Source organism: Notamacropus eugenii, chromosome 5, assembly GCF_028372415.1.
Source record: "Notamacropus eugenii isolate mMacEug1 chromosome 5, mMacEug1.pri_v2, whole genome shotgun sequence".
Lineage (NCBI taxonomy): Eukaryota > Metazoa > Chordata > Mammalia > Diprotodontia > Macropodidae > Notamacropus > Notamacropus eugenii.
In genome coordinates this window covers 98,139,178-98,164,449 of record NC_092876.1, presented here as the reverse complement: position 1 = coordinate 98,164,449, position 25,272 = coordinate 98,139,178, and the positions used below count along the sequence as shown (strand labels likewise).

The window sequence follows — 25,272 nt, the reverse complement described above, 5'->3', positions numbered from 1 at the left end:
AATCAACACATTTGATCAATAGCATTGCTTTGACTGGATGATTGTGCAGGTTTAAGCTAAAATGCCCAGAAAAGGTCTGTTTGTTCAACCCAGAGTGTTCTTAAAGATCTTAATTTGTTTTGGCATTGCAGTTTCTATTTGCAGAACCTTTTGCTCCTTGCAGTCCTGTCTCCAAGCCTAACAGCTGACTTATTCTAAGCTGGGCAGAGCCATGAGGAGGCACAATCTAAGTATGAATGTGAGAGGCTGGACTTTGTCCATCACCCTCCAGGGATACTTGCTCTGAGGATTAGACTAGAGAAGTCCCCCATTTTGGCTCACTCACCATCTTTGCAGAATTTTCCTTCTGTTCATGTGATCCCAGGATTTGGGGCTGATAAGGACTACAGAAATCACCTAGTCCAACTTCATTTTTACCAAAGAGGGTACTAAGATCCAATGAAATTAAATGACTTGTTTTAGATTGCATAAGTAGTAAGCAGCAGAATTTGACTTCAAACTAGGTCTTCTGACTCTAAATCCATGGATAGGACTGAAATACTGACATGTCAGAACTATTCTACAGAACAGCAAAACTAGGCTACAGAACTTTTCATGCCACAATATCCATACTTGCTGACTTGCCCTCTCCACACCTGGGTAAGGAGCATATTGAAACTGGTGCACTTGTGCTGTGTACTTAATATGCATGGTTGCTGCTATCAGAGAAATTTGCCCCAACCTACGTTTGTGAGCACATATCTATATATTTTTTCTATATGAATCTCATTAAAAGCCACCAGGATGAGAAGTGACCCTCTAGACAATTTTCTCTAGCTGACATTCTATAAAATGAAATCAGATATGACCTAAAGCATATCACTGAAGCAGATCAGAACTCTGATGGCCAAAAATGCTAAAGGGTAATAGGAAACTTTCAAGAATGAAATTCTGAAGACCCATACAGAACTAATTCCAGAAAAAGAAAAGGGAGCTATGTAGAGGGATTAATGTGGATTGATGAGGAACTTACTGATCAACTTAGATTTTTAAAAGAAATGTAAAGAAGATGGAAAGAGGAATGATAGAAAGTGAAGAGAAAATAAGGATGTGGTTCTATAAAAATAGTGTCTGGAATATTTGTGACGAATGCGGAGAACAACAACAATATCAAAACAAAAACAAAAAACATTTCGGGGAAATAGAGGGAGATTTTAAAAAAAATATAGGACCATGGCTCAGGGTGAATGGGACAATGATAACAGTGCTTAGCATAGTGCCTGGCACACAGGAGATATTTAATCAATGTTTTTTGATTGACTGATAGATGGAAGAAAGGCAGGAAAATTCAATTCTTATTCTGAATTCTCTAGCATTGAGCATTATTTTTGAATTAGAAAGCACAGAGCAAATATGGTTAAACAAAAATTGAAAGTTAACATACCTAAGGAGATAATATCAAGTCACCAGGTCTCTTTACTTGGAAAAGTACTAGAGAGTTCAACAACTAGAGGATTTGATTGCCAGCCCACATGGTCTTCAAAAGACCGTGGGAAGTGGTGGGAGTATGGTAGGATTAGAAAAAGGTGAATGTTCTACTGATTTAAAAAAATGGGGTGGGGAGAGATCGGAGTTTAGGAGCCATAGTCTACTGAATATGTCTTTTATTGCTAGTAAAATTCTGTATTATTTCAGGGAACATCAAGAAAAGGAGGTAATGATCCCAAAGCACCACCAAGAACAGATCATGATAGATTAGACTGCAGGTGGTGAAGCTGGAGCCTTGAGGCTACATGTGGCCCTCTGTATCCTCAAGTGCAGCCCTTTGAGTCCAAACTTTACAGAACAAATCCCCTTAATAAAGAATTTGTTCTGTAAAACTTGGACTCAGTCAGAAGGATGCACCCAAGGACCTAGAAGTCCACATGTGGCCTTGAGGATACAGGTTCCCACCCCTGGACTAGACACATTGAAAGGATTACTGAATCAAACCAGTGCTGTCAAGAGTTTACCTACATTTCAACAAAGCATTTTTACAAAATCTCCTATCCTTGTGGACAAGATGTAGAACCATCTGGGCTAGCTAAATGATGGTAGAATTAAGTAGATTTGGTACTAGATTAATGACTGGGTTCAAAGAATAGTCATTAATGGCTTGAGATCAGTTTGGGAAACGTGTTCAGTGGAAAGGCAAAGGATCTTTGCTGTAGTTTTCTTTGACATTTTTGGTAATAATTTGGATAAAGGTATAGATGATTATCAAACTTACAGATATCAAAAAATTGTGTCGACACAGCTAACACATTAGATGACAAATTCTGGGTCCAAAAAGATCTCAACTGGCTAGAAAAATAGACTGAACCCATTGTTGTGCTGTTAAATATTTAACAACCAACTCTCCAAATACATGTACAAACATACACACATACAACATTACTTATGAATTCAATCTATATCATTGACCTTTATTCCCATTGTTTTCTCAAGTTTAGATAATCAACAAAACACAAATCAAATCAAAATAATTTGTAGTGTTTGCCTATTTCCAAGGTATAAATAGTCACAGTTAAAATTTACCAATTGACTATCATGAGCTGGTGTGATCTGGTTCCAGCATGCTTCTGGCTCAATCTAGTAAGATATAATTTTAGAGAGATTAATATGGTTTTGTGGATGTTTAGGGGTGCTGAGACCCTGAAAGAGTGACATGCAGGTCCTGCCTGAATGAATTCGACCCAAGCCTTCTTAAAACCAAGGAAAATCAAGGTTTATTAAAGATCCACCATATTGGCTAGACTCTTAAGGAATCTGAGCAATTATATGGAAAAAAAGATGGATCTTATATATAGAAAGACTGTGGAAGGAATCACAGAATTGCCAAGTAGTCCAGGATGACTGGAGAAGGGGTTTAGGAAGGATTTGGATGCAAATGAGGTCTAGATATGATCAAGGGTGGGAAGTAGCCAGAGGAAATCCAGAGGTAACAGAGAATGGAGGGAGACTGGGTTACAATGAAAGACCAGTTGATAGCCTCAGATGAAAGCCAGAGACTTACAATGAAAGGCAAGTTGAGAGGATTGCTGGAATGGACTGGTTGGTTGGTTGTTGTCCTTGGTTCTCAAACTGGACCAAAATGTCTTCACTATACTAGAGTCAAGTTTCAACGTGTTGCACTGTGGCGGATCAGACCAATATGAGCTCTGAACGCTCTACCACAGGCTGGGCAGAAATACTCCCTGGGAACATTTGGGGTAGATGCTCTAAATTTGAGCATCCTGCGTTTCATTTTAGCTGTTTGCAATTCTGCTTTGCTCATAGAACACAGTACCTTCTCTGATGTGGGCAAGCCATGCTAAGTGGTCCTGTGCCAGTGTCTCCCATGTCACACAATCAATTCCAAAGTTCTTAAAACTGACTTTGAGAGAGTCCTGGTATCGCTTCTTCTGACCACTATGTGAATTCTTGTCCTGTGTGAGTTCTCCATAAAATAATCTTTTTGGCAAGCTTATGCTTTGCATTTGAACAATGTGGTCAGCCTATCACAGTTGTGCTTTTTGAAGTAGAGTTTGAATGTTTGGCAGTTTAATTTGAGTAAGGACCTCAGTTTCTCGTACTTTATCCCAGCAGGTGATCTTTAGAATCTTCTTAAGACAAATCAAATGGAAGTGATTCAGTTTCCTGGCATGGTGCTGATATATTCTCCAGGTTTCACAGACTCACATCAATGAGGTCAGCACTCTATAGATCCTCAGCTTGATAGTCTGTCTAATACCTCTTCTCTCCCAAACTATTCTTCAGAGCCTCTCAAACACTGAGTTAACTCTGGCAATGCATGTGTCAACCTCATTATCAATGTGTACATCCCTGGAAAGTACACTACCAAGAAAAGTGAACTTATCGACAGCATTCAGACTTCTCCATTTACTGTAACTGATAGTTTCACATATGGATGGTGTGGTGGTGGCTGACAGAACATCTATGTTCTCTTGGTGTTAATTGTTAAGCCAAAATTGACACAGACAGCAGAGAATCGACCCATACTTTGTTGCATCGCAGCTTCAGAGGCTGCATTGAGAGCACAAACATCTGCAAACAGAAAATCATTCACCAATACTCCCTCCACTTCGGTCTTGGCTTGTAGCCTTTTCAAGTTGAAGTATTTACCATCCGTGTGGTAGCTGACCTTTATCCTGTGTTTATCCTCATTGAAGGCATTTGACAATATGACTGAAAACATCATGATAAAAAGCATGGGAGCAAGCACATAGCCTTATTTCACTCCATTGGTGACTAGGAAAGTACAAGAGCATCATCCATTATCCAAATCCTGGGCAAGCATGCCATCATGAAATTGACATACAATGCTGATGAACTTCTCTGGGCAACCAAATTTTGACAGAATTTTCCATCAGCCTTCACAAATAACAGTATCAAAGGCCTTGGTGAGAGATACAAACATTGTGTACAGACCTCTGTTCTGCTCCTGGCATTTCTCCTGGACTTGTTGGGCAGCAAACACCATATTGCCCTTTCTGAAGCCATGTTGACTCTCAGATAGGTGACCATCTTCTAGGTGAAGGATCAGTCTATTAAGGAGGACTCTGGCCAGAATGGATAGATGCCTCAGGTCAATGCCAGAGAGTTGACTGTGTAGTGTGGAAAAGTTCAAGGAGAGTTCAGGGGGGTTTCCAGAGTGTGTACCCTGCCAGTTTTACCTTTAGATTTTAAAAATTAGCTTGATTAACAAAGGATGGAGAGGCATGACTAGACAATAGCATGAAAAGGCAATTAAGAAAGGCCATCTGATTCTAGGCCACATTGAGAGACAGATGATATTCAGAACACAAGAGTATCATTGATGATAATTTCAGCTCTGACTCTGAAACACTGTGTTCATCTCTGGGCATCCTATTTTAGAAAGGACATAGACAAATTGGACAGTATGAGAAGAGGGTGACCAGAACAGGGAGAGCCTCTTAGATTATGCCATAAGAAGATTATTTGAAAGAACCAAGAAGAGAAAACTAGTGGATGGAGGAATATATGTTTACTGTCTTCAAATTTTTGAGGGACAATGATGTGGAAGAAGGATTCTATTCATTCTGCTTATTACCAGAGGGAAAAACTAGTAGTAATGTGTCGAAGTAGCAGAGAGGCAGGTTCAAGCTCAGAAGAAAGTAAAACTTCCTAATAATTAGAACTGCCACAAAGCTCATCAGTCTAACTCCAATATATATAATAGTCCAGAATAATACCACATTACTCCCTCTTATGTACTGTGTTTCAGCCTAATTGACCTATTTCCCTCCAAATTCAACATCCTGCCTCTGTACCTTTGCATAAGCTATGCACATGCCCCAGGTACCCTTCCTCCTTATTTCTGTCTCATAGAATTCCCACCTTCTTTCAAAGCACATATCAGGTGCTATTTCATCAGTAGATTTCTCCTGATTTCCCTAGTTTTTAGTGCATTTTTGCCAACAAAATTACTTTGTACTTATCATGAATATATTTTGTATATTCTTTTTTAAAATTTTATTTATTTAACTTTTAACATTCATCTTCACAAAATTTTGGGTTCCAAATTTTCTCCCCTTTTGTCCCCTCCCCCCACCCCAAAACACCAAACATTCTAATTGCCCCTATCACCAATCTGCCCTCTCTTCTATCATCCCTCCCTTCCCTTGTCCCTATCTTCTCTTTTGTCCTGTAGGGCCAGATCACTTTCTATACCCCATTACCTGTATTACTTATTTCCTAGTAGCAAGAACAGTACTTGACAGTTGTTCCTAAAACTTTGAGTTCCAACTTCTCTTCATCCCTCCCTCCCCACCCATTCCCTTTGGGAAGCAAGCAGTTCAATATAGGCCATATCTGTATAGTTTTGCAAATGATTTCCATAATAGTCGTGTTGTGTAAGACTAACTATATTTCCCTCCATCCTATCCTGCCCCCCCCATTGCTTCTATTCTCTCTTTTGATCCTGTCCCTCCCCAACAGTGTTGACTTCAAATTGCTCCCTCTTCCCATTACCCTCCCTTCCATTATCCCCCCCACCCTACTTATCCCCTTCACCCCCACTTTCCTGTATTGTAAGATAGGTTTTCATACCAAAATGAGTGTGCATTTTATTCCTTCCTTTAGTCAAATGTGATGATAGTAGACTTCATGTTTTTCTCTCACCTCCCCTCTTTTTCCCTCCACTAAAAAGTCTTTTCTTGCCTCTTTTATGAGAGATAATTTACCCCATTCCATTTCTCCCTTTCTCCTCCCAATATATTTCTCTCTCACCCCTTAATTTCATTTTTTTAAGATATGATCCCATCCTATTCAATTCACTCTGTGCTCTTTGTCTCTGTGTGTGCATGTATGTGTGTGTGTGTGTGTGTGTGTGTGTGTGTGTGTAATCCCACCAACTACTCAGATACTGAAAAAAGTTTCAAGAGTTACAAATATTGTCTTTCTATGCAGTAATGTAAACAGTTCAACTTTAGTAAGTCCCTTATGACTTCTCTTTGCTGTTTACCTTTTCATGCTTCTCTTCATTCTTGTGTTTGAAAGTCAAATTTTCTTTTTAGCTCTGGTCTTCTCATCAAGAATGCTTGAAAGTCCTCTGTTTCATTGAAAGACCATTTTTCCCCTGAAGTATTATACTCAGTTTTGCTGGGTAGGTGATTCTCGGTTTTAGTCCTAGTTCCTTTGACTTCTGGAATATCCTATTCCACACCCTTCGATCCCTTAATGTAGAAGCTGCTAGATCTTGTGTTATCCTGATTGTGTTTCCACAATACTTGAATTGTTTCTTTCTAGCTGTTTGAAATATTTTCTCCTTGACCTGGGAACTCTGGAATTTGGCCACAATGTTCCTAGGAGTTTCTCTTTTTGGATCTCTTTCAGGCGGTAATCTGTGGATTCCTTGAATACTTATTTTGCCCTCTGGTTCTAGAATCTCAGGGCAGTTTTCCTTGATAATTTCATGAAAGATGATGTCTAGGCTCTTTTTGTGATCATGGCTTTCAGGTAGGCCCATAATTTTTAGATTGTCTCTCCTGGATCTATTTTCCAGGTCAGTTGTTTTTCCAATGAGATATTTCACATTATCTTCCATTTTTTCATTCTTTTGGTTTTGTTTTGTGATTTCTTGGTTTCTCATAAAGTCATTAGCCTCCATCTGTTCCATTCTAATTTTGAAAGAACTATTTTCTTCAGTGAGCTTTTGAACCTCCTTTTCCATTTGGCTAATTCTGCTTTTGAAAGCATTCTTTTCCTCATTGGCTTTTTGAACCTCTTTTGCCAATTGAGTTAGCCTATTTTTCAAGGTGTTATTTTCTTCAGCATTTTTTTGGGTCTCCTTTAGCAAGGTGTTGACCTGCTTTTCATGCTTTTCTTGCATCTCTCTGATTTCTCTTCCCAGTTTTTCCTCCACCTCTCTTACTTGATTTTCAAAATCCTTTTTGAGCTCTTCCATGGCCTGAGCCCATTGAATATTTATTCTGGATATTTGGGATTCTTGACTTCTGTGTCTTTCCCTGATGGTAAGCCTTATTCTTCCTCATCTGAAAGGATGGGAGGAGATATCTGTTCACCAAGAAAGTAACCTTCTATGGTCTTATTTTTTTTCCCTTTTCTGGGCATTTTCCCAGTGAGTGAATTGACTTCTGAATTTTCTCTCCATGCCCACCTCACCTCCAGTTCTGCCCAGCTAGTACTTGGGGTCTGAGATTCAAATGCTACTTCCCAGCCTCAGGGCTTTTGGGGGGCTACTATTCAGTGTGAGATTAAGTTCAGGTGCTCAGGTAGGGGCAGGGCCACCACACGGGGCTTGGTTCCCTCAGGGGGTTTATGTGGAGACCTTCAGCAATGGATCCAAGCTCCTGCCTGTTCTGGGAGCCCCTATCCGCTGCTGCCTCCCGAGGGGTCCTGAGTTATGGGGACACCCCGTTCCCCTCTTGGTGAGCTGAAAAGACTTTCTCACCAACCTTTGGTGCCTGTGGGTGGAGGGACCTGCGTGGCCACTGGAGATTCCGTCTCTGAAGCCTGCTTGGATCCACTCCTCTAGGTCCCGCGTGGCCAAGGCAGGGCTGGGTTCCGCTCCAGGTCCAGTGCGCGATGGACCTTTTGTGTGGGTTTTTCAGGTCTCTCTGGAACAGAAATCATCTCCACTCCGTTGTTCTGTGGCTTCTTCTGCTCTAGAATTTGTTGAGAGTTCTTCTTTACAGGTATTTTATGGGCTGTGGGTTCGGAGCTAGCATATGTGTGTCTTTCTACTCTGCCATCTTGGCTCCTCCCCTCTATTTTGTATATTTTTATTGGAATACGTGTTGTTTGTTTTCAGCAAAACCCAAGTTCTTAAAGGTTGAGAACTCTTTCTTTTTTGACATGGTATCCCCAATGCTTAGTACAGTGTTGGACACGTAGTAGGTATTCAATAAATTCATGTTGTATAGAACTGAAGTTGAATGGAATGCCTTGAGAGGTAGTGGATTTTTCCTTACCAAAAGTTGTTGATCAAAGCCTGCATGGTTAAACAATGTTGTGAAGGAGATTCTTGTCCAAGTACCCAGTAGATTAGATGACCCATAAGGTCCCTTGGAGTTTTGAGATTGTTTCAATTTTGGTGTTGTTATGGTTCAGTTGTTTTTCAGGTGTCTGACTCTTCATGACCCTATTTGGGATTTCTTTGTCAAAGATACCAGACTGGTTTGCCATTCCTTTCTGCAGCTCATTTTATAGATGAGGAAACTGAGGCAAACAGGGTTAAGGGACTTGCCCAAGGTCACATATATGTGTGTCTGAGGCCAGACTTGAATTCAGAAAATTGAGACTTCCTGAGTCCAAGACCAGCTCTCTATCCCTAGCACTACTTAGCTGCCCTTTGTTTCAATTAGCATTACAATAAAACTCTCCTATTTGGCATTCTAATAATCAAAGCTTTCTATTACTTGCTGTGTGACAACATCATATATCCCTTAATCTCCCTGGACCTCAGTTTCCTCATCTCCAAAATAAAATGATTGAACTAGATGACTGCTAATACTCAGCTAGAAAAATCTATGTATTAACCAACATTTCTGCAGTGTCACTAAGTGATGTTCAGGAAGATGACTCAGGAAAATTCTGCAGCACTGTTTGAGTCATTAGTGGAAAATTGAATGGTGTTCATTACAGTTTCAGTGTTTTGTGACTTCTGAATTCTTTAAAGTTTGGTCATCCATGTATGATATATAAAGTAACCTTGAATTAACTAGAGTATTTAATTAACTGGAACAACTCGTTCATGAACAGTGCTAGAGAACAGTTTATATTATTAGAATTCAATAAAGATTGCCATCATTTTCCATGATTATTGAGAAATCACACAACCATGGTATAGTGGATAGTGTTGTGGATAATGTTGCAACAAACTAAGGCTCTCCTGCTCTCTTAGAATTATTAAGAAATAAATATTTGTGCAGTCTTAAGTCCTTGGACCCACCCTAATGAAAAATCCTATAAATATTCAAACAACTGGGAAAACAATCTCTTATACTAAATTCCATTTTTCCTTATCAAAGGCTCGATCATTTTCCTTGAAAAAACTGGATGAAATTTCGGAGATAACTCAGTTCTCCATAAGGAAAAAATGAGAGATATGGGATATGGGGGAGATACTCATAAGGGCCAGATGTCTTTTTTTGATCCATTTAATAGCAGTACCCCCTTTCCCCAAGCCTTGATTTACATTAAGGTAATGATCAGACTAAGAGAAAGAAGACATCTTTAATTCCTTTAGTTAATGGAAGTATATCTAAAGTTCACCTTTGGACAAGGTAGAAAGGAGAATACTTAGAGTAGGGGATTCTGTGTGTGTGTGTGTGTGTGTGTGTGTGTGTGTGTGTGTGAGAGAGAGAGAGAGAGAGAGAGAGAGAGACAGAGAGAGAGAGAGAGAGAGAGAGAGAGGAACCTCAAGTGCTCCTCAGAGTAATGATTGTTGCTTTCACTCATAAGTGAAATAATGTTAAATTTCAGTTAGAGGTTAGTGAAAATAAAAATGTAGTTTTTCTAATGAGTTCTCTGAAATTTATCCATGGATCCCTTGGGGAAGGGAGGTATTCATGAACTCAGGTTAATAACCCCCACTTAGAGGATGTAGTCAAAGATGAATTAAAGATGGATTAAAAAATGATTATAATTAACCAACATTTTAAAGTTACTATTTTTCTGAGCTTGTTACTTAACTTCTGAGCCCTTGTTTAATCTTGATAGTGGAATTTTGTCTTATTTGTGAGCATCATAAATTATAGCTCCAAAGTTGTCTTGTGTTAGATTTTTAAATGTATGTAGATTCATTCTCTCTTTGCTCCTTCTGTGTTTTGAATTAATTTAATATAAGTTGATAAACATTCTCCTGGCTAGCTTGTGCTTTAAATTCAGTCTACATAAGTTTCTTCCACATAGGTGATTTGTATGATACTTGACCTCTTAATGACTCAGGCAACTTTCTAAGCACTAATCTTTATTGGTAGAGGGAGTGTCCTCGCTGGGAGTTCCCTTTGCTAGTGAAATCACAAATCTGCTAAAAAAAATGGGAAAATTGTTTTGCTACTAGATAACACAATATTTCTAATTTAACGATCTATCACTGGGTAAAATAACCTAAACATTTTGGTTATCAGGCATACCTAGACTGGAACTTGCTTACTAGGATTGTCTATAGCTGACATGCTAATGTAGTGCTTTCCCACCAAAACACTATGTCCAACGCTTTCTTGTATTACTTAAGAATTAATAGAAGACAACAGATTCATAGAGATTCATGACCTAAATATAAAAGATCACACTATTAAAAAAGTAGAGAATAAAAGAAGATACCATACATAATGATGAACTGGGGATAGAAGCTTTCCCAAACAAGACTGTAAATAAAGGGAGTGATCATAAAAAGTGAAATAGAAAATTTCAGTTACATAAAATTAAAAAGTTTTTGCACAGACAAAATCAATGCAACTAGATGAGGAGAAGAAATGTTCAAATGAGAAAAACATCTTTGCATAAAACGGATACAAATACATAAGACCAAGAGCCATTCCCCTGGAAATAAGTGATTAAAAGACATGAACAAAGTTTTAAAAAGAGTTGCAAACTATTAGTAATGAAAATGTTCTTGATTATAACTAACAGTAATATTGTAGATTAAAACATGTATAAAGCTGTCCTTAGAATAGTAAATATAATAAAAGAAGGAAATAATCAATGTTATGGGGATAGTAACATTAATAAACTGTTGGAATTGTGAATTAGTCCAATCTTTCTGCAAAGGATTTGGAATTGTGGAAGCAGTCTCTCAGCTGTTCTTACCTATTACTCATCTTTCCTACTGCTTACTAGGCATAGACCTTGAGAGGTGAAAGACAGAAACAAAGAACTCATATATTCCAAAATATTCAGAGTAGTAGATTTTTGGTAGCAAACTCTGAAAACAAAGTAAGTGTTCATTAATTGGGGGGATGAACAAATTGTGTTATATAACTGTAATGGATACAGAGTGCAGAAAGAAGAAACCAAAAAATATGTACAAGTACTACAATAATGCAAATGAAAGCTACTCTAAAAAATGGTCAAACTGGGATTAACTGTGATATCCAGTTTTGACCCTGGAGAATTGACAATAAAGTACATTTCCTTCATACAATCATAGCTTTAAAATTAGAAGGGACCTTAGAAGACAACTAATCTAACCCCCTCATTTTTATAGATAAGGGAACTGAAGTCTAATATTACAAAGGTAGTACCTCTGACTCCAAATTCAGAGCTCTTTCCTTGGTACAGATGAAGAACTGTCAGTCATAGTTTCTATATATATATAGGTGGGTTTTGTTTAAACATTTTTCTTTGTTACAAGGGAGTATAATGAGTATTGCATGAAAGGAAATGACTAGAGTGTGCTCTAAAGAGAGATAAGTAAGGGAAGATTTGGGGGCACAAGGGAAGTGTTGCAGTAGTATAGCAAATAGTAGAATTATAGCAAGTCAATATGCCTAGGATTGGATTTTCTCCAGGACACTGGGGCAAATGCCAAGAAGCCTCAGCATGGCAAATTTGGAAGATTTACTCTCATAGCCCAGTACCACTGCCACCTGGCACTCCCAGGAACTTGCCAATCTTGCCAGAATATGAGTTGAAGAAAGGATAAGTGGAAAGGGGAATGTAATGTAATGTAATGAAATGAAATGTAACAGAAAAAAATAGGGAAATGGGTGAAATTGTGAAATTAAATGGGTAAAAAAAATTGAGACCTATTTGAGTCTAGAAATCTAATGTTGTCTACCTCAAAAATTTCAAAGAATTGTGAAGGGAGTGAAACAGAAGATTGACATACCTACCTATGTCAAATATTCAAAAGAAAATAAGATCATAAGTAAAAAAAAAAACTGTTTAGTTTCATAAAGAATATATGCCAGATAACTTTAATAGCTTCTCTTAGGGGGGTAAGGTTTGAAAAGGAATAAATATTTAATGCTTAAATTTTAGCATAGCAGTATCTGACTCTCATTTAAACATCACTTGAATTTATTGGAAATATACACATAAAGAGTCAATCCTCAACTTTTGTAGGGATAAGCTTCCTAGAAAATAGTATGAAAGTGAAAAATGGAAATGTTAATACATTGAACCTATGGGGCATAGAAGGCTAAGTTCCTGGGACCTAAAACCAAAAACTGGAATCTTTCTCTGGAGATTGCTGAAAATGCACTTTTCTGATACAGTCCTTCACAGCAACATACTAATTCTGATAACATGCACTTTCCCTAACACAGTATTCATGAAATAACGTATAAAATTCAGAGAAGAGAACAGGTGATACTGGACAAGAAGGGGAATGACAGAGGCAGTGATGTCAGAAGAACCCTAGGTAAAAAAGGTTAAGGGGCAACCTGACATCTCTAATCTTCCTTTCTGTTCTTTGGTTGAAGAGTCCCTGTGAAGAGTCCCTGGCCCTGATTTCATTCAGAACTCCCTCCTGGTGTGACTCTTCATGGGCTGGATGCAGTGGTATGGGTGACCCCCCTCTCTTCCTCCCCAACTCTACAGTCTCCCTGGTTGGTATGCTCAGGAGTGAGCCCAGCTGCATGGGCAGCAAGGGAGGTGGCATGCGACACCATCTCATTTACCCACAAACTTAGCTGCTTTTCCATTTTTTCAATCCCCTTTTTGCATAGTCAAGAGGTTACTTTAGCATTTTGTGGAGCAATTTATGAAGACTTTTACTAAGACTTTCCTCCTTTTTGTAGATACTAATTTGTGCATCATGTCTCTCATTTTTTTTTCTACTGCACATAGCAGCAAATATTCTCAAATGACAACATGAAAGTGAAAATGAGGTTACTAATAAAATCACAGAAATGCTTGAAGTTGTAAAAGTTAAATGCTTGAATGTTAAGGACTGACTATACGTAGGTGTACATGTGAATATATATCATTCTATATCTATCTGTAGATATCTGTTTTCATATATATGTAGAGAGACCACAAGAACAAGAAAGAAGGGTAGAGGCATACACATATATACACACATACATACATATACCTGGAGGTATAGAGGTATATACATACAGAAATACATTGTTGTTCAGTTGCTTCAGTTGTGTCTGACTCGCTGTGACCCTATTATGGATTTTTTTTGGCAAAAATACTAGATTGGTTTGCTATTTCCTTCTCCAGCTCATTTTACAGATGAGGAAACTGAGGCAAACAAGGTCAAGTGACTTGCCTAGGGTCACACAGCTAGTAAGTATCTGAGGTCAGATTTGAACTCAGGAAGATGAGTCTTCCTGACTTCAGGTCCCACACTCTGTCCACTGTGCTCTGCCTCTGTGATTTTGATCTAGACTTGTGATTGTGTCAGTATAGGTAACTTCCAGTATAGAAGCTACTTCTATGAGTAACTTCTAGTTTTAACAATTTGTCCAGAGTTGGTGTATATCTGAGGTAAGATACAGGGTTAGTCCATATACGGACTGAAAAGCAAAGGAATCAGAACACAGATCAAGAAGAGTCTAGGACTGCAGTGCAAACTAGTTGGGGATAGAGGCTAGAGGAAGAGCTGGAGGAGGGAGCACAAGGTTCATTCTAGTAACAGTTCTCCCCACCAGAAATCAGACAACTCTATTACTTTTTCCACTCTGTAAATTTCCCAGTTTATGAAGGCATAGCAGAAAAATGACAGCTAGGTGGCACAATGGAGAGAGTGTCCGGCCTACAATCAGGAAGATTCATTTACTAGCTGTGTGACCCTGGGTAAATCACTTAACCCTGTTTGTCTCAGTTTTCTATCTGTAAAATGAGCTGGAAAAGGAAATGACAAACCACTCCAGCATCTTTGCCACAACACCCCAAAATGGTGTCACAAAGAGTGGAAAATGACTGAAACGAGTGAACAATAGAAAGAGAGCTTCTTATTCCCCAAATCACAAATTAAGCCCCAGTGTGGGGTATTGGAAAGGGAGCTGAGCTTGAGAGTCAGAGAGACCTGGATGAGAATCCTTCTTTCCACTTTGACTAGGTGGGTAACTGTGTACAAGTCCCTTAACTTCTCTTAATCTGTTTCCTTATTCATAAAATGGATACTTTGAAACATCTCTCTCATAGGGCTGCGGTAAGGATCAAAAAAAGAACCTATAAAAAGCACTGCACAGTCACATCAGTGATCTTAGAGAAAGATGTAGATGCATACATGTGTTGCCTCTGCGACCCAAAAGAGGACCTGATCTCTTTCTCTCTGGATTCCAACCTGCTAGTTCAAATAGGGAACGTGCGGGCAGCATTAACCTAGGAGCACATGTTGGATCTAATTCCAAGCAGAATTTAGCTTATCGTTAACTGAAGAGGGATTCCCTGAGAACTGCATTTTTGGGGGAGAGAAGAGGATCATGCACATGGACCCTGATATTGGGAGTTCCAGAAACAAGAGACTAAAATCTTTTTTTTTGCGGTAGATCTGGACTTTTGACCCTTCTACTATAGTAGTTATTCAGGTGGTAGAGATGATAATAATCATGTTAATACTGGTGATATTTATGCCTATTATGTGCCAAGCACTTTACAAATATTATTTAATCACAACAACTCTAGGAGGTAAATGCTGTTATTATTCCCACTTTACAGTAGAGGAACACGAGGTAGTTAAGACTTAAGTGACTTACTCAAGGTTACACAACTAGTAAGTGTCTGAGGCTGGATTTGAACTTGGGTCTTCCTGACTCCAGGCCCAAGATCCTATCTACCACATTACCTAGCTGCTATAGATTGATGGGAAGGGGGCGGGGGTAGTACATATCTCTCTTAGACTTCCAGTTTGTCTGTCTGGGGTGAGAGAGATTCACTGGAGCATCAATGTGTTGTCTGTCTAGTAGATTCAAGTTTGATTTTCCTCTAATGGGAGTCCAAAACAGTGGGTGGTGCTGAGTATGGAGAAACTTAGAACCCTGGAGAAAACTTACACTCATTGGAAAGTTAACAGAAAAGTATTATTTACAAGTTATTATGAGTTATTTTGTGTTTCCTACATTTTTTATGGGATTCTTTGAGTTCTTTGTATTTCCTGTATTTGCTTGGGGGTGAGGGAAGGGCCGTATTGTATCCAATAAATATACTATTACTTTTAGTGGTTATATGTGATCTAGGGTGGGATAGGGAAGAGGAACCCTTTTGTCCACATTTAGGGGGCCCCAAATTTGAACAATACAAATGCGGATTGAGATTCCCCAGAGTAACTCCAGGTGAGAACATAACAAGTCAAATACTAAGTGATTTTTTTTAAGGTCACCCCCATCAAATGGACATACCACTAGGAGTGGTAGTGGGCAGCTAGGTGGCACAGCAGATAGACAGCTTTAGGGCCTGGTGTCAGGAAGACCTGAATTCAAATCTAGCTTCAGACATTTACTAGCTATGTGACACTGGGCAAGTTGATTAACCCTGTTTGCCTTAGTTCCCTTATGTGTAAAATAAGCTAGAGAAGGAAATTGCAAACCACTCCAGTATCTTTGCCAAAAAAAATTCCAAAATGGGGTCTTGAAGAGTCAGACAAGACTGAAATGACTGAGCAATGACAAAGTAGTAGTAGTGGTGTTGTTAGAATGAACCAGACTTTGTATGGACTCCAGTTTTTTTTTTTTTTATTCATCAGGTAAACTTCCAATCCTTTTGAACACCTTTAATGCTCTGAAAACAAACCCATCTCAAGTTGTATTGGTGCTTTGGCAAATGTGGAAAGAACAAATAGAATTTATCTTCTACTAATTGTGCACAGATGTGCTGCTATTTATCACCCACGAAGCTGCGTGCAATGAACCATCATAATTACCAACCACATTTCTTTCAGGATGTGTCCTGGCAATTCAGTTCTTTCTTTGAATGGTACTTTCTGTGAACAGCTCTTCTAGTAGGGACTTTTGTACCTATCTCTTTTAGAAGAAAAAGGCAACAAAGATTACTTTTAGGTGACAATGAACATTTTTTTAAATTTAAAAACCACCTTATCTAATCTTATTCCTCAGTAATTAAAATTGTCCCTTTGAAATCTGCGTGATCCTATGCCATAGAGATGACATTGCCATATTGTAAACACATATGTTTGTGTGTTCCATCCAACTTAGATGCATTCATAAAAGGAGAAAAGCAGTAACATTTGCATAAAAAGCAGGTCTCTATTTCTTTTTCTGTCACTTGAATCCCTCATCCATGAGTTGCTGCACTTTATGTGGTGACAGAGGTGACTTCTTCTCAAGCTCACACAATTGAAGGTAGCAACTATGTACAATTTTCGGGCTATTTATGAAGACGTAGTCAGGTAAAGATGGTCTTGGTCTGTTTTATCCCTAGGTATGTTTAAAATTAAGAATCTTGAGGCCCTCTACTTTAATAAATTCTCTAAGTTTCCCACGCTTACCCACATAAACGGCATGTCAATTCCCTGAAAATCCTTGAATTGAATAAATTGTCACTTTGGGGGGCCATTCTTGTGATTGAATGGGTTTGACTGTCCAGCCAAACCAAGAGTTTTGTTAGATTATGAAGATGCCTTTCAGATTTAAGTCTTAAAAATCCTTAAATGGGCAGGAACTGGTCATGAAGAGGATTGTAAAAATATATACTCAACAAGAAATGGACATTTGGGTTGCCATGTGTACACAAATGACCTTGGCAATGAGGCACCTGATGGCAGTGAGTAGTGGTAGTCCTTTATTTATGCTGTGGGTACTTTTCTAGCTACACCTGGTCTGATCATCACAACCTAGGCTTAACTACCATTACAGCATACACTCATAGAGTTATCAACTTTAGACCTCATCTTGCAATTCTGATTCACAGTACTAGGTAGCATAAGACAACAGTAAAAAGGGAGGTAACATTCACTTAGTGGTTTGAATGAGAATACATACACACCTTTGCATTTCAGTTTCTAACACTTTCAACTTAATGTGAATTAACATATATCTGATGTCTTGTGGCCTCTACAGAATTTTGCCTTAAGGTGTAAAGAGTATGAAACTGATTACATGATCACACTTCAATCAAGTTGTTTGTTGCAAGTCATGACAGTATGATATGCTTATAATCTATTCTCCATGTGCTTAATTCCCATTGGTGGGAATTATAAGTATGAAAGAAGAGTCCAGCTTTTTTATTTGTATTAGGATATGCCTGAAATTGATAATTATCATCACAAAGAATGATAAAAATAGAGAGCATTTGATCTGGGACACATAAGTAGGGGGAAAAAACCCAAGAGACTGAATATATTGAGAATCTGATGCATAGCTCACAGTTATTCCTATCCTGCTTTGTGAGAAAATAATTTCTTCCTTATCCTGGTCAAATATAATTTTGATTCATTAAAATTAAATTAAATTAGCTATTTGGAGCCTTTCTTCAAAATTTTAGAAATTTCACAAGGGACTTTCTAACTGAAATTGTTTTTAAAAATTATTTGGTTCATGGAAAATGTTCTTTCAAATGCTGGGGAAAAACAGAATAATTCTAAACAGCAAAAAACCACAAATTTTTACTGGAAGTTTGGTTGTCTCCATTGGTTAAATGGTTTTTCAGAAAAGATGAAGTCCAGAAGCCTACAGTCCAATGTCACAAAGGTGAGGTGAATTTCAGGTGAGTATATGAAAGTCCAATGGAATTAATGAATCCCTCTACTAAGAGGCAGATCTAGGACTGCCAGGCAGCTTTGGGGTGTGAAATCCTGTATCACTTTGAGATGCTTAAAGGTGTTTGTGTTAGCATTATGTTCAGAGATGAAAAGCACTGCTAATTAAAAGGGAAATTGTAACTGAGGGATGAGGGGGATTCTAAGAGCTCAAAGAGTCACCTCTTTCAGGATGGCCTGAGAGAGTCACCATCGCATGCAACTAACCCCCTCCAGCACCAAAGTGTTCTCTTTCATTTTGCTTCAAGAGGAAAGGTTGGAGAAAGTAGACCTCTGAGAGGAGATGCTACAGACTTCCAAGTTAGTGAATGAACTCCCAGCATCACTGGGGTACTCAGGGTAGGATGAACTGGAGGAGATGATGTTCTTCAGCCTCTGCAGAGCAATGATCAAGAGCAGGAGCAGAAATGCTAAAAGGCTGAGAAATATTGAAACATAGATATAGACGTTGGACAAATGGCCAGAAGATGAATCCACAGAGGTGGACAGGGAGGTGGGGAAGAGCTCCAGGAAAGTTCCATTCTCCACGCTACCCACAAATCCAGACGAAGGGCCAGGGTCTGACATCGTTGTGGTGTGAGAGACAGAATGAGTGTATTGGAGATCGAAGTTACAATCAGACAGGGGCTAAACTGGACAAATTCTATAATTTTTCATTTTTCCATGGAAATGGTGGCAGACATAGCAGGCTATTTTATCGAAGCTGAGGGTCTTGCTTTCCAGACAAGTACAAATGAGGATCCGGTGTCCACTTGAACTGTAAGAAAACAGAAAGAATTGAGTACACCATTCAGAAAACATTTGAGGAAATTCTGAATTTTTGCTTTCCTTTTTTTTCTGGTGTGTCTATATGAAACATGATTATTAAACCTAGTGGGAGAAAAACCAAAACTCTTCCCTAGGAGCAAGTATGATTTACCACGTTATGAACAACGACATGACAATGAACTTTTATTATCTCTCCACAGTACACTAGGTGCTAGGTTTCTCCAAGTTGCTAAAGATAAAATTAAAATACATTTCTTATGTGTTCCATCTGTTGCAATTTCAACACATGCTGCAGTATGAAGCTCTGTGCACAGGCCCCCAAAGATTCAAATCAAGGTCTACCTCCTCCAGGAAATTCAAATTTCACCAGTTCTGAAACCCGTCAACCCACCCCCAGACCAACTCTCCCCTATCCACAAATTCTGGGAATAATTGCATTTGTAGATTCTTTTGGGATTACAGTTGCCTGTCTTGTTTTGCCTGTTAAACTGTAGTCTCCTTGAGGACAAAGCTATTTCTATACTTTAACATGTATCCCAAACCTGTCAATCAATTTCAGAAATAAAAAAGCTTAATTTTCTTTGTTATATATTGGGTCTTTTAAGCTCAAGGTATCCAAGTCACTCAATTTCCCACCATTTCTATGAATCAGCTTGTGAGTTAACCTAAGTAAAATATATACATCTTGCATCTTTTCTTTGAGTCTATTCCCTATCTTTCTCTTCCTTCCTCTTCATACCTTAAAGGGAAAAAAAAGATTGAGCTAAAGTGTGGTGGAAATCAATGAACTCAAATTTCTCTCCATGAGTGGTGAGATGGTATGCAGAATTTATTCTTATCTTAACCTCCCCTAGGGCAGATCAGAAGTGTTATGAAGAGGGAGCTGGAAAATACTTCAGAAACCATTGAGTCAAACTTCATTTTACAAGTGGAAAAAATGAGTCTGGATGGCACAAAATGACTTGCCCAGGGTCACATGGATAGTAAATTTCTGAGGCAATGTTTGAAGCCAGGCCTTTCTGTCTCTTTCCAGAATGCAATATAGTAGAGCTGGAAATTATATGGGCTCCTGCTTTGGACAGGGTCTGGAAATACTTAAAAGAGGACACAAGAAACTTTCTGTTTAGGGCAATGGTTCATTCAGGCCATTGGGGACTAGAGGGTGAAGTTTAATATGCAAAGAGAGATCTCTAGAGAAGATTAGTAGAAGACTCTCTTTTTCAAGTCCACAGAAGATCCTGATGGGCTGAAATAAGTCCAAAGGAGGGGACATGCTAACATGGTGAGAAGATCTGAAACTTTTCCATAGGAGAATCAACTGGAAGAAGTGAGAATATTTGGTCTGAAGAAAAGAAGGCAATCTAACCAGTCACCCAAAAATATTGATCTATTAGACATCTCCATAGCTACTAAGTTGGAGAGTCAAGTATATTTCTGATATTTTGGAAATTGAGAAATAGGTGGATGTGGAGTATGTTGAGGGAAAAGAGAAAGAGGTAGAAACAAATGATAATGAATTAAAAACAGAGAAGGGTAGAATGTAGGAAAGCAGTACATTTTTATTGATTTCTTCTTCCTAGAAGAATATGGTTACATTAGATGGAAACTTGAATATCATCCTATAGAATAGAAGAATGGAACTTAAGTGAAGAATACACATAAAATGATAAAGAAATTGGGGCAATTAACATGGTCTCTTAGATGTGACTACATATTGATGTTGGTCAAAGGTATATGCATGAGAATCAGTAAAGCACTTCAGGTAAAGGAGATTTGGAAGTGTTGATGATGATGTATGAGTGTTGTATGATGTACGATGTTGTTGATGATGAGGAGGAGGACTTCGAAGTGTTTGTAGGACTCTCATGTCGAAAAGAGATTGAAATTGTTCTGTTTGACCCCAGACAGCAAAACTAGGAGAGAATGGTAGCAATTATAGAGGGATCAGTTTTAGGATTGATTTGGATTGATTGGATTGATATAAGGAAAATCTTCCTAACAATTATAATGGACCAAAAGTGGAGTGAGATTCTTTGAAAGCAGGTCTCCATGTGGAAGCTGAAGGACTATTGGTTAGGGGTGTTGGAAAAAGAGATTCCTGCTTAGGTGGTAGAGCTAGACAAGCTCTGAGGTCTCTTCCCATCGGAGATTCAATGACCCAGTGAGGATATGATCCCTGATGCAAAGAGAAGAGCAGAGCTCATTAGACAACTATACAATTTACATACATACACACACACACATATATGAAATTATAAAATAGTTGTCTAAATCTCATCCCCTGGGGACACAAAGTTAGTGACAAAACAGTTCCCATGGCACCATTTATTTTCTCTCTGTCTTGCATTTTACCTTTTAAAAACTTGCATTTCCTCTCTATTCTCCAAATATAATTAAATATGTGATTCTTCAAGAGTCTGACATTCACTGGTTATGGCCAGAGCAGGGCTGCACTAATGATCCCCAGGAAGGAACAGCCTCTGAGGGGGTTGTCCTTGTTAGGGCAGGCTAATGAGTCTTAGCAAGTTCCTCTGGATAGGCCAGTGACACATCTTGGTAGTACCTAAAATAATTTGCCTCCTACAGCTCATTATGTTTTTCCTGGTGACTTTAATTCTATTCTACTGCCACAGGCCCTTAACAGTCCTAAAGAAAAGAAGAATTATAGTTGGATATTGAGGGTAACACTGACATTTTATTGTATGAGCAGGATGCTTTACATAAGTGTAGCATCCCAGCTCTCTAGTCTAGCTCAAATAGACATAGAGGTCATTTCACCCAACCCCCCTCACTTTACAGATGTAATAAATGGGTCACAGTGAAATGAAATTACTTACTCAAGGTCACACAGGTAGCAAGATGCAGACCTGGGAGCCAAACCCTGTCTGATGGCCTCATATCCAGTGTTCTTCCATTATGCCCTGCTTTCCTAGAGGTAGTATGGCATGCACACACCACAGGGTCAGAAGATCTGATTTTGAGTCCTGACTCAGCCAGTCTTTACCTGTGTAACTTTGGGCAAATTACTTAACCTTTAAGAGCCTCCGCCTATCTGTAAAGCAGGTATGATACAGCTTCCCTCATAGAATTATTGTGCTCAAAGCAAATTGTAAATCTTAAAGAGTTACATGAACATGTTACTATATTATTTAATAATATATAATATATAATCATCTTACACTATATACTGTTATATAATGCTATAGCATATAGTGTATAGTATATAGTATACTATATGTTTTTGTTCAGTCTTGTCCAACTGTTCATGACTCTATTTTGGAGTTTCCTTGTCAAAGATACTGGAGTGGTTTGCCATTTCTCTCTCCAGCTCATTTTATAGATGAGGAAACTGAGGCAAACAAAGTTAAATGACTTGCCTAGGATCACACAGCTAGTGAGTATCTGAGACCAGATTTGATCTCAGGTCTTCCTGACTCTAGCACTCTAACTACTGAGCCACCTAGTTGCCAAGCTATTACATAGTATATATACTATACGCACACATATGTATACACATACTACATAGATATACTATATACATACATATGTATATATGTATGTATATATTACACATAATGCACATATGCAAGATGTGAAAATTTAGACAGTCCACCCCAAATATTCACATGGACTATTTATACCCAACCTGTGGTAGACCTTCCCAGCTCATATTGATCTCATCAACCATAGTTGGACATATTGTAACTTGACTTCAACATAGTAATGTCATTTTGATCTTCTTTGAGAACACAGGACACCAACAATTCGATCAAAAAACTATGCATACAGTATATATAGTTTAGTACATATATATACTATAAAATATACTATGCTGTATTATATATCTCATATTATACTATACACAATAGTGCCTAATATAGCACATATGAAATATATATGTATACTATTCTATAGCGTTATATTATGCTTATTCTATACCATATTATAATATGATAATGGAGAACATTTTGTAAACTTGAAAGTGTGATAGAAAGTACAATATAAATAAATGATAAACTAAAAAATAATAAAACTCAAAAACCTTAAAATACAAAGTAAATATCAGTTGTTTTAACTAATGACCTCTGTCATAGATTCTCCACAATCTGGAGTGGAAAAACTGAGGCACGAAGGAGAACTGTTATGCTATAAAACAGTTGTGCTACAGAGAGCAAAAGAATCATTTCTAGGTTCTGGGAAAAACTAACCAATACTAAAGCCTTTTTTTGCTTAATCTTCAAAGGTTTCTGAGAACAGTACATTGTGAGTTAGCCACCTATTGAAATAGTATATAGGAAGCCCATAGTAAGAGAAGATTTCTGTAAAAGTCTTCTACCAGATAACCTTAATATGATGATACAGAATGAAGAAAGAAACATTCTGTCCTGATTTTCCATTCTTCTCCTTAAATTACTTTAGAGAAAAAGGTTTAGGATTTAATATAATTTTCAAATCACCACTTAAATTTAAAATGGCAGCAACATCAACTTCATTTCAATACGCTAATCTAGAAGAAAGGAGTACATGTATTGTTAAGCATACACTTAATTTGGTAGAATTCAAAAACATTTTTTTTCCATTTTCTTGCTCAGGTTGAAAATTGGATGTAGCTTCATTTTATTGTTTAAATATTTTGTTCTGTGGTGTATGGATAATAGTGATGTGTCAGAAATGAATAAAAATCTAATTTTCCATGTTTATGTGTAGGACTGTATGAAGCATTAAGTTCAGGATGGCAGTGCAGAGGTGAAATCTAATCAATCTGCAATTCCTCTGGGATAACGGGCTCTTCAGGTTGATCCTTTCTGGATGGTTCCTCCCAAACAGACTGCATTTAGATTATACATGAGACCATCTCAAATGCATACCCTCACCCTTTTTCTTCCCTGCTTCTCCAAATGCCTCTTTCCAAGTGACACGTAATGGCTAGGGTAGCAGAATTTTGATGCTATTTCCCAAGCAATCTTCAGAAACTCATTGTATGGACAACTGGGAAGGGGAGAGTTGTATCCCAACGTTACAAATTGTAATCTGTGGAAATGATTCATTTGATGGTCAACCATGTATTCAACAAACTAACTCAGGAGAACATGGGGACAAAGCAAGCGAGTTGTGGGAGAAATTAAGATCCTTTATCAATTAAGTTTAGCTGGAGAGGCAACTGAGACATACTGCAATAGAAAATACACTGCTTCTCAAGGCAAAGGGTCATTCACTCCTAGACCTTCCAACTGACCAAAGGTCATTCAATGCCCCTTCTGCCTCTATTATCTTACTTGTAAGACTGAAAATTATGTCCTTTATGGAGCTAGTAAGAGGAAAACCTTTCATTCCATGGAGAAAAGTCACTTATGTTTAGGGATTGAACCATGGAAAAGAGCAGAGACATTGTCAGCTGTCCTCAGGGTAATAAGTTGTCACAAAATTGTCTGGAAGTCTACTGACTAGGTACTACTGACAATCACCAATCAACAATTCAGAGATAATAAGAACAAAAAGCCTGCAATTTATCATACTCAGGCTGCAGGACACACCAAACACATACCAAAAAGTCCTGAGCATTAGTTTTAGGCTATAGCATCTAGGTTTTGGTTACATAAGCAGAATGTGTATAATGGTATTTCAAAGAGGAAATAGGAAATATAATTATTTACATGTCAAAGAAGAGGAGGGGAAGATCTATATCACCTAGAGCAGGAAATTAGCCAATAGTTTATATCTCAGATTGATTTTGCAAGCTAGTTGTGTAAAGTGTTCATCTTAAGTAAATGGCAGTAAGAAAGTCAAGCCAGATATTCTTTTATCACAAAGTGAGCCCGCTGTGTCAAGAAATACACCAATCTGATTTTACGTAGCATCAGCTAAATACAGGTGAAGGAATCAAACTGTGTTAACTGTGGGCAGCAGGGAATTCTCTTACAATATGAATCAAGTCTACTTTCTTCTTTTCTATTTTTATTTATTCAACATGTCCTTTGGGTTACTCTCCCAACTCCCACTCCCATTAGTAGTTTGGGGACATCAGAGAACAGCTTACTATATCTCCTCCTCTCAAGGGTCTAGGGGGTAATCTCAGGGGTCTGGGTTTCTTGTTCTATTGCTCATAAATGCTTACTGTTATGCTTCCTTCTAATAATATGCCAGTGGGTGAGTAAGAACAAATGGTACATTGGGCTACTCTGTCCCAGAAATGCACAAAGGCTCTCAGGAAGAGTGGGCTTAAATTAGAATACAATGGTAGTGAGGCACATGTGTAGGATACATGTGTGGCAAAGGGGTAACTCATAATCCACTTCCCTTTTTAGTTTGAAATTCCTTTCCTGAGC

General features: G+C 38.2%; 1 protein-coding gene and 1 long non-coding RNA gene across 3 annotated transcripts in view; one reads left to right on the top strand and one right to left on the bottom strand.

Moving 5' to 3' along the window:
• Positions 1–25,272, top strand: part of LOC140504926 (uncharacterized) — a 290,680-nt gene that overhangs the window by 89,425 nt on the left and 175,983 nt on the right. The gene's annotated exons all lie outside the window — the stretch shown is intronic.
• Positions 18,328–18,842, bottom strand: SERTM1 (serine rich and transmembrane domain containing 1). The gene has a single exon (XM_072610345.1). It carries the CDS (start codon positions 18,743–18,745, stop codon positions 18,422–18,424), a length of 324 nt encoding a protein of 107 aa, XP_072466446.1. The 5' UTR covers positions 18,746–18,842; the 3' UTR covers positions 18,328–18,421.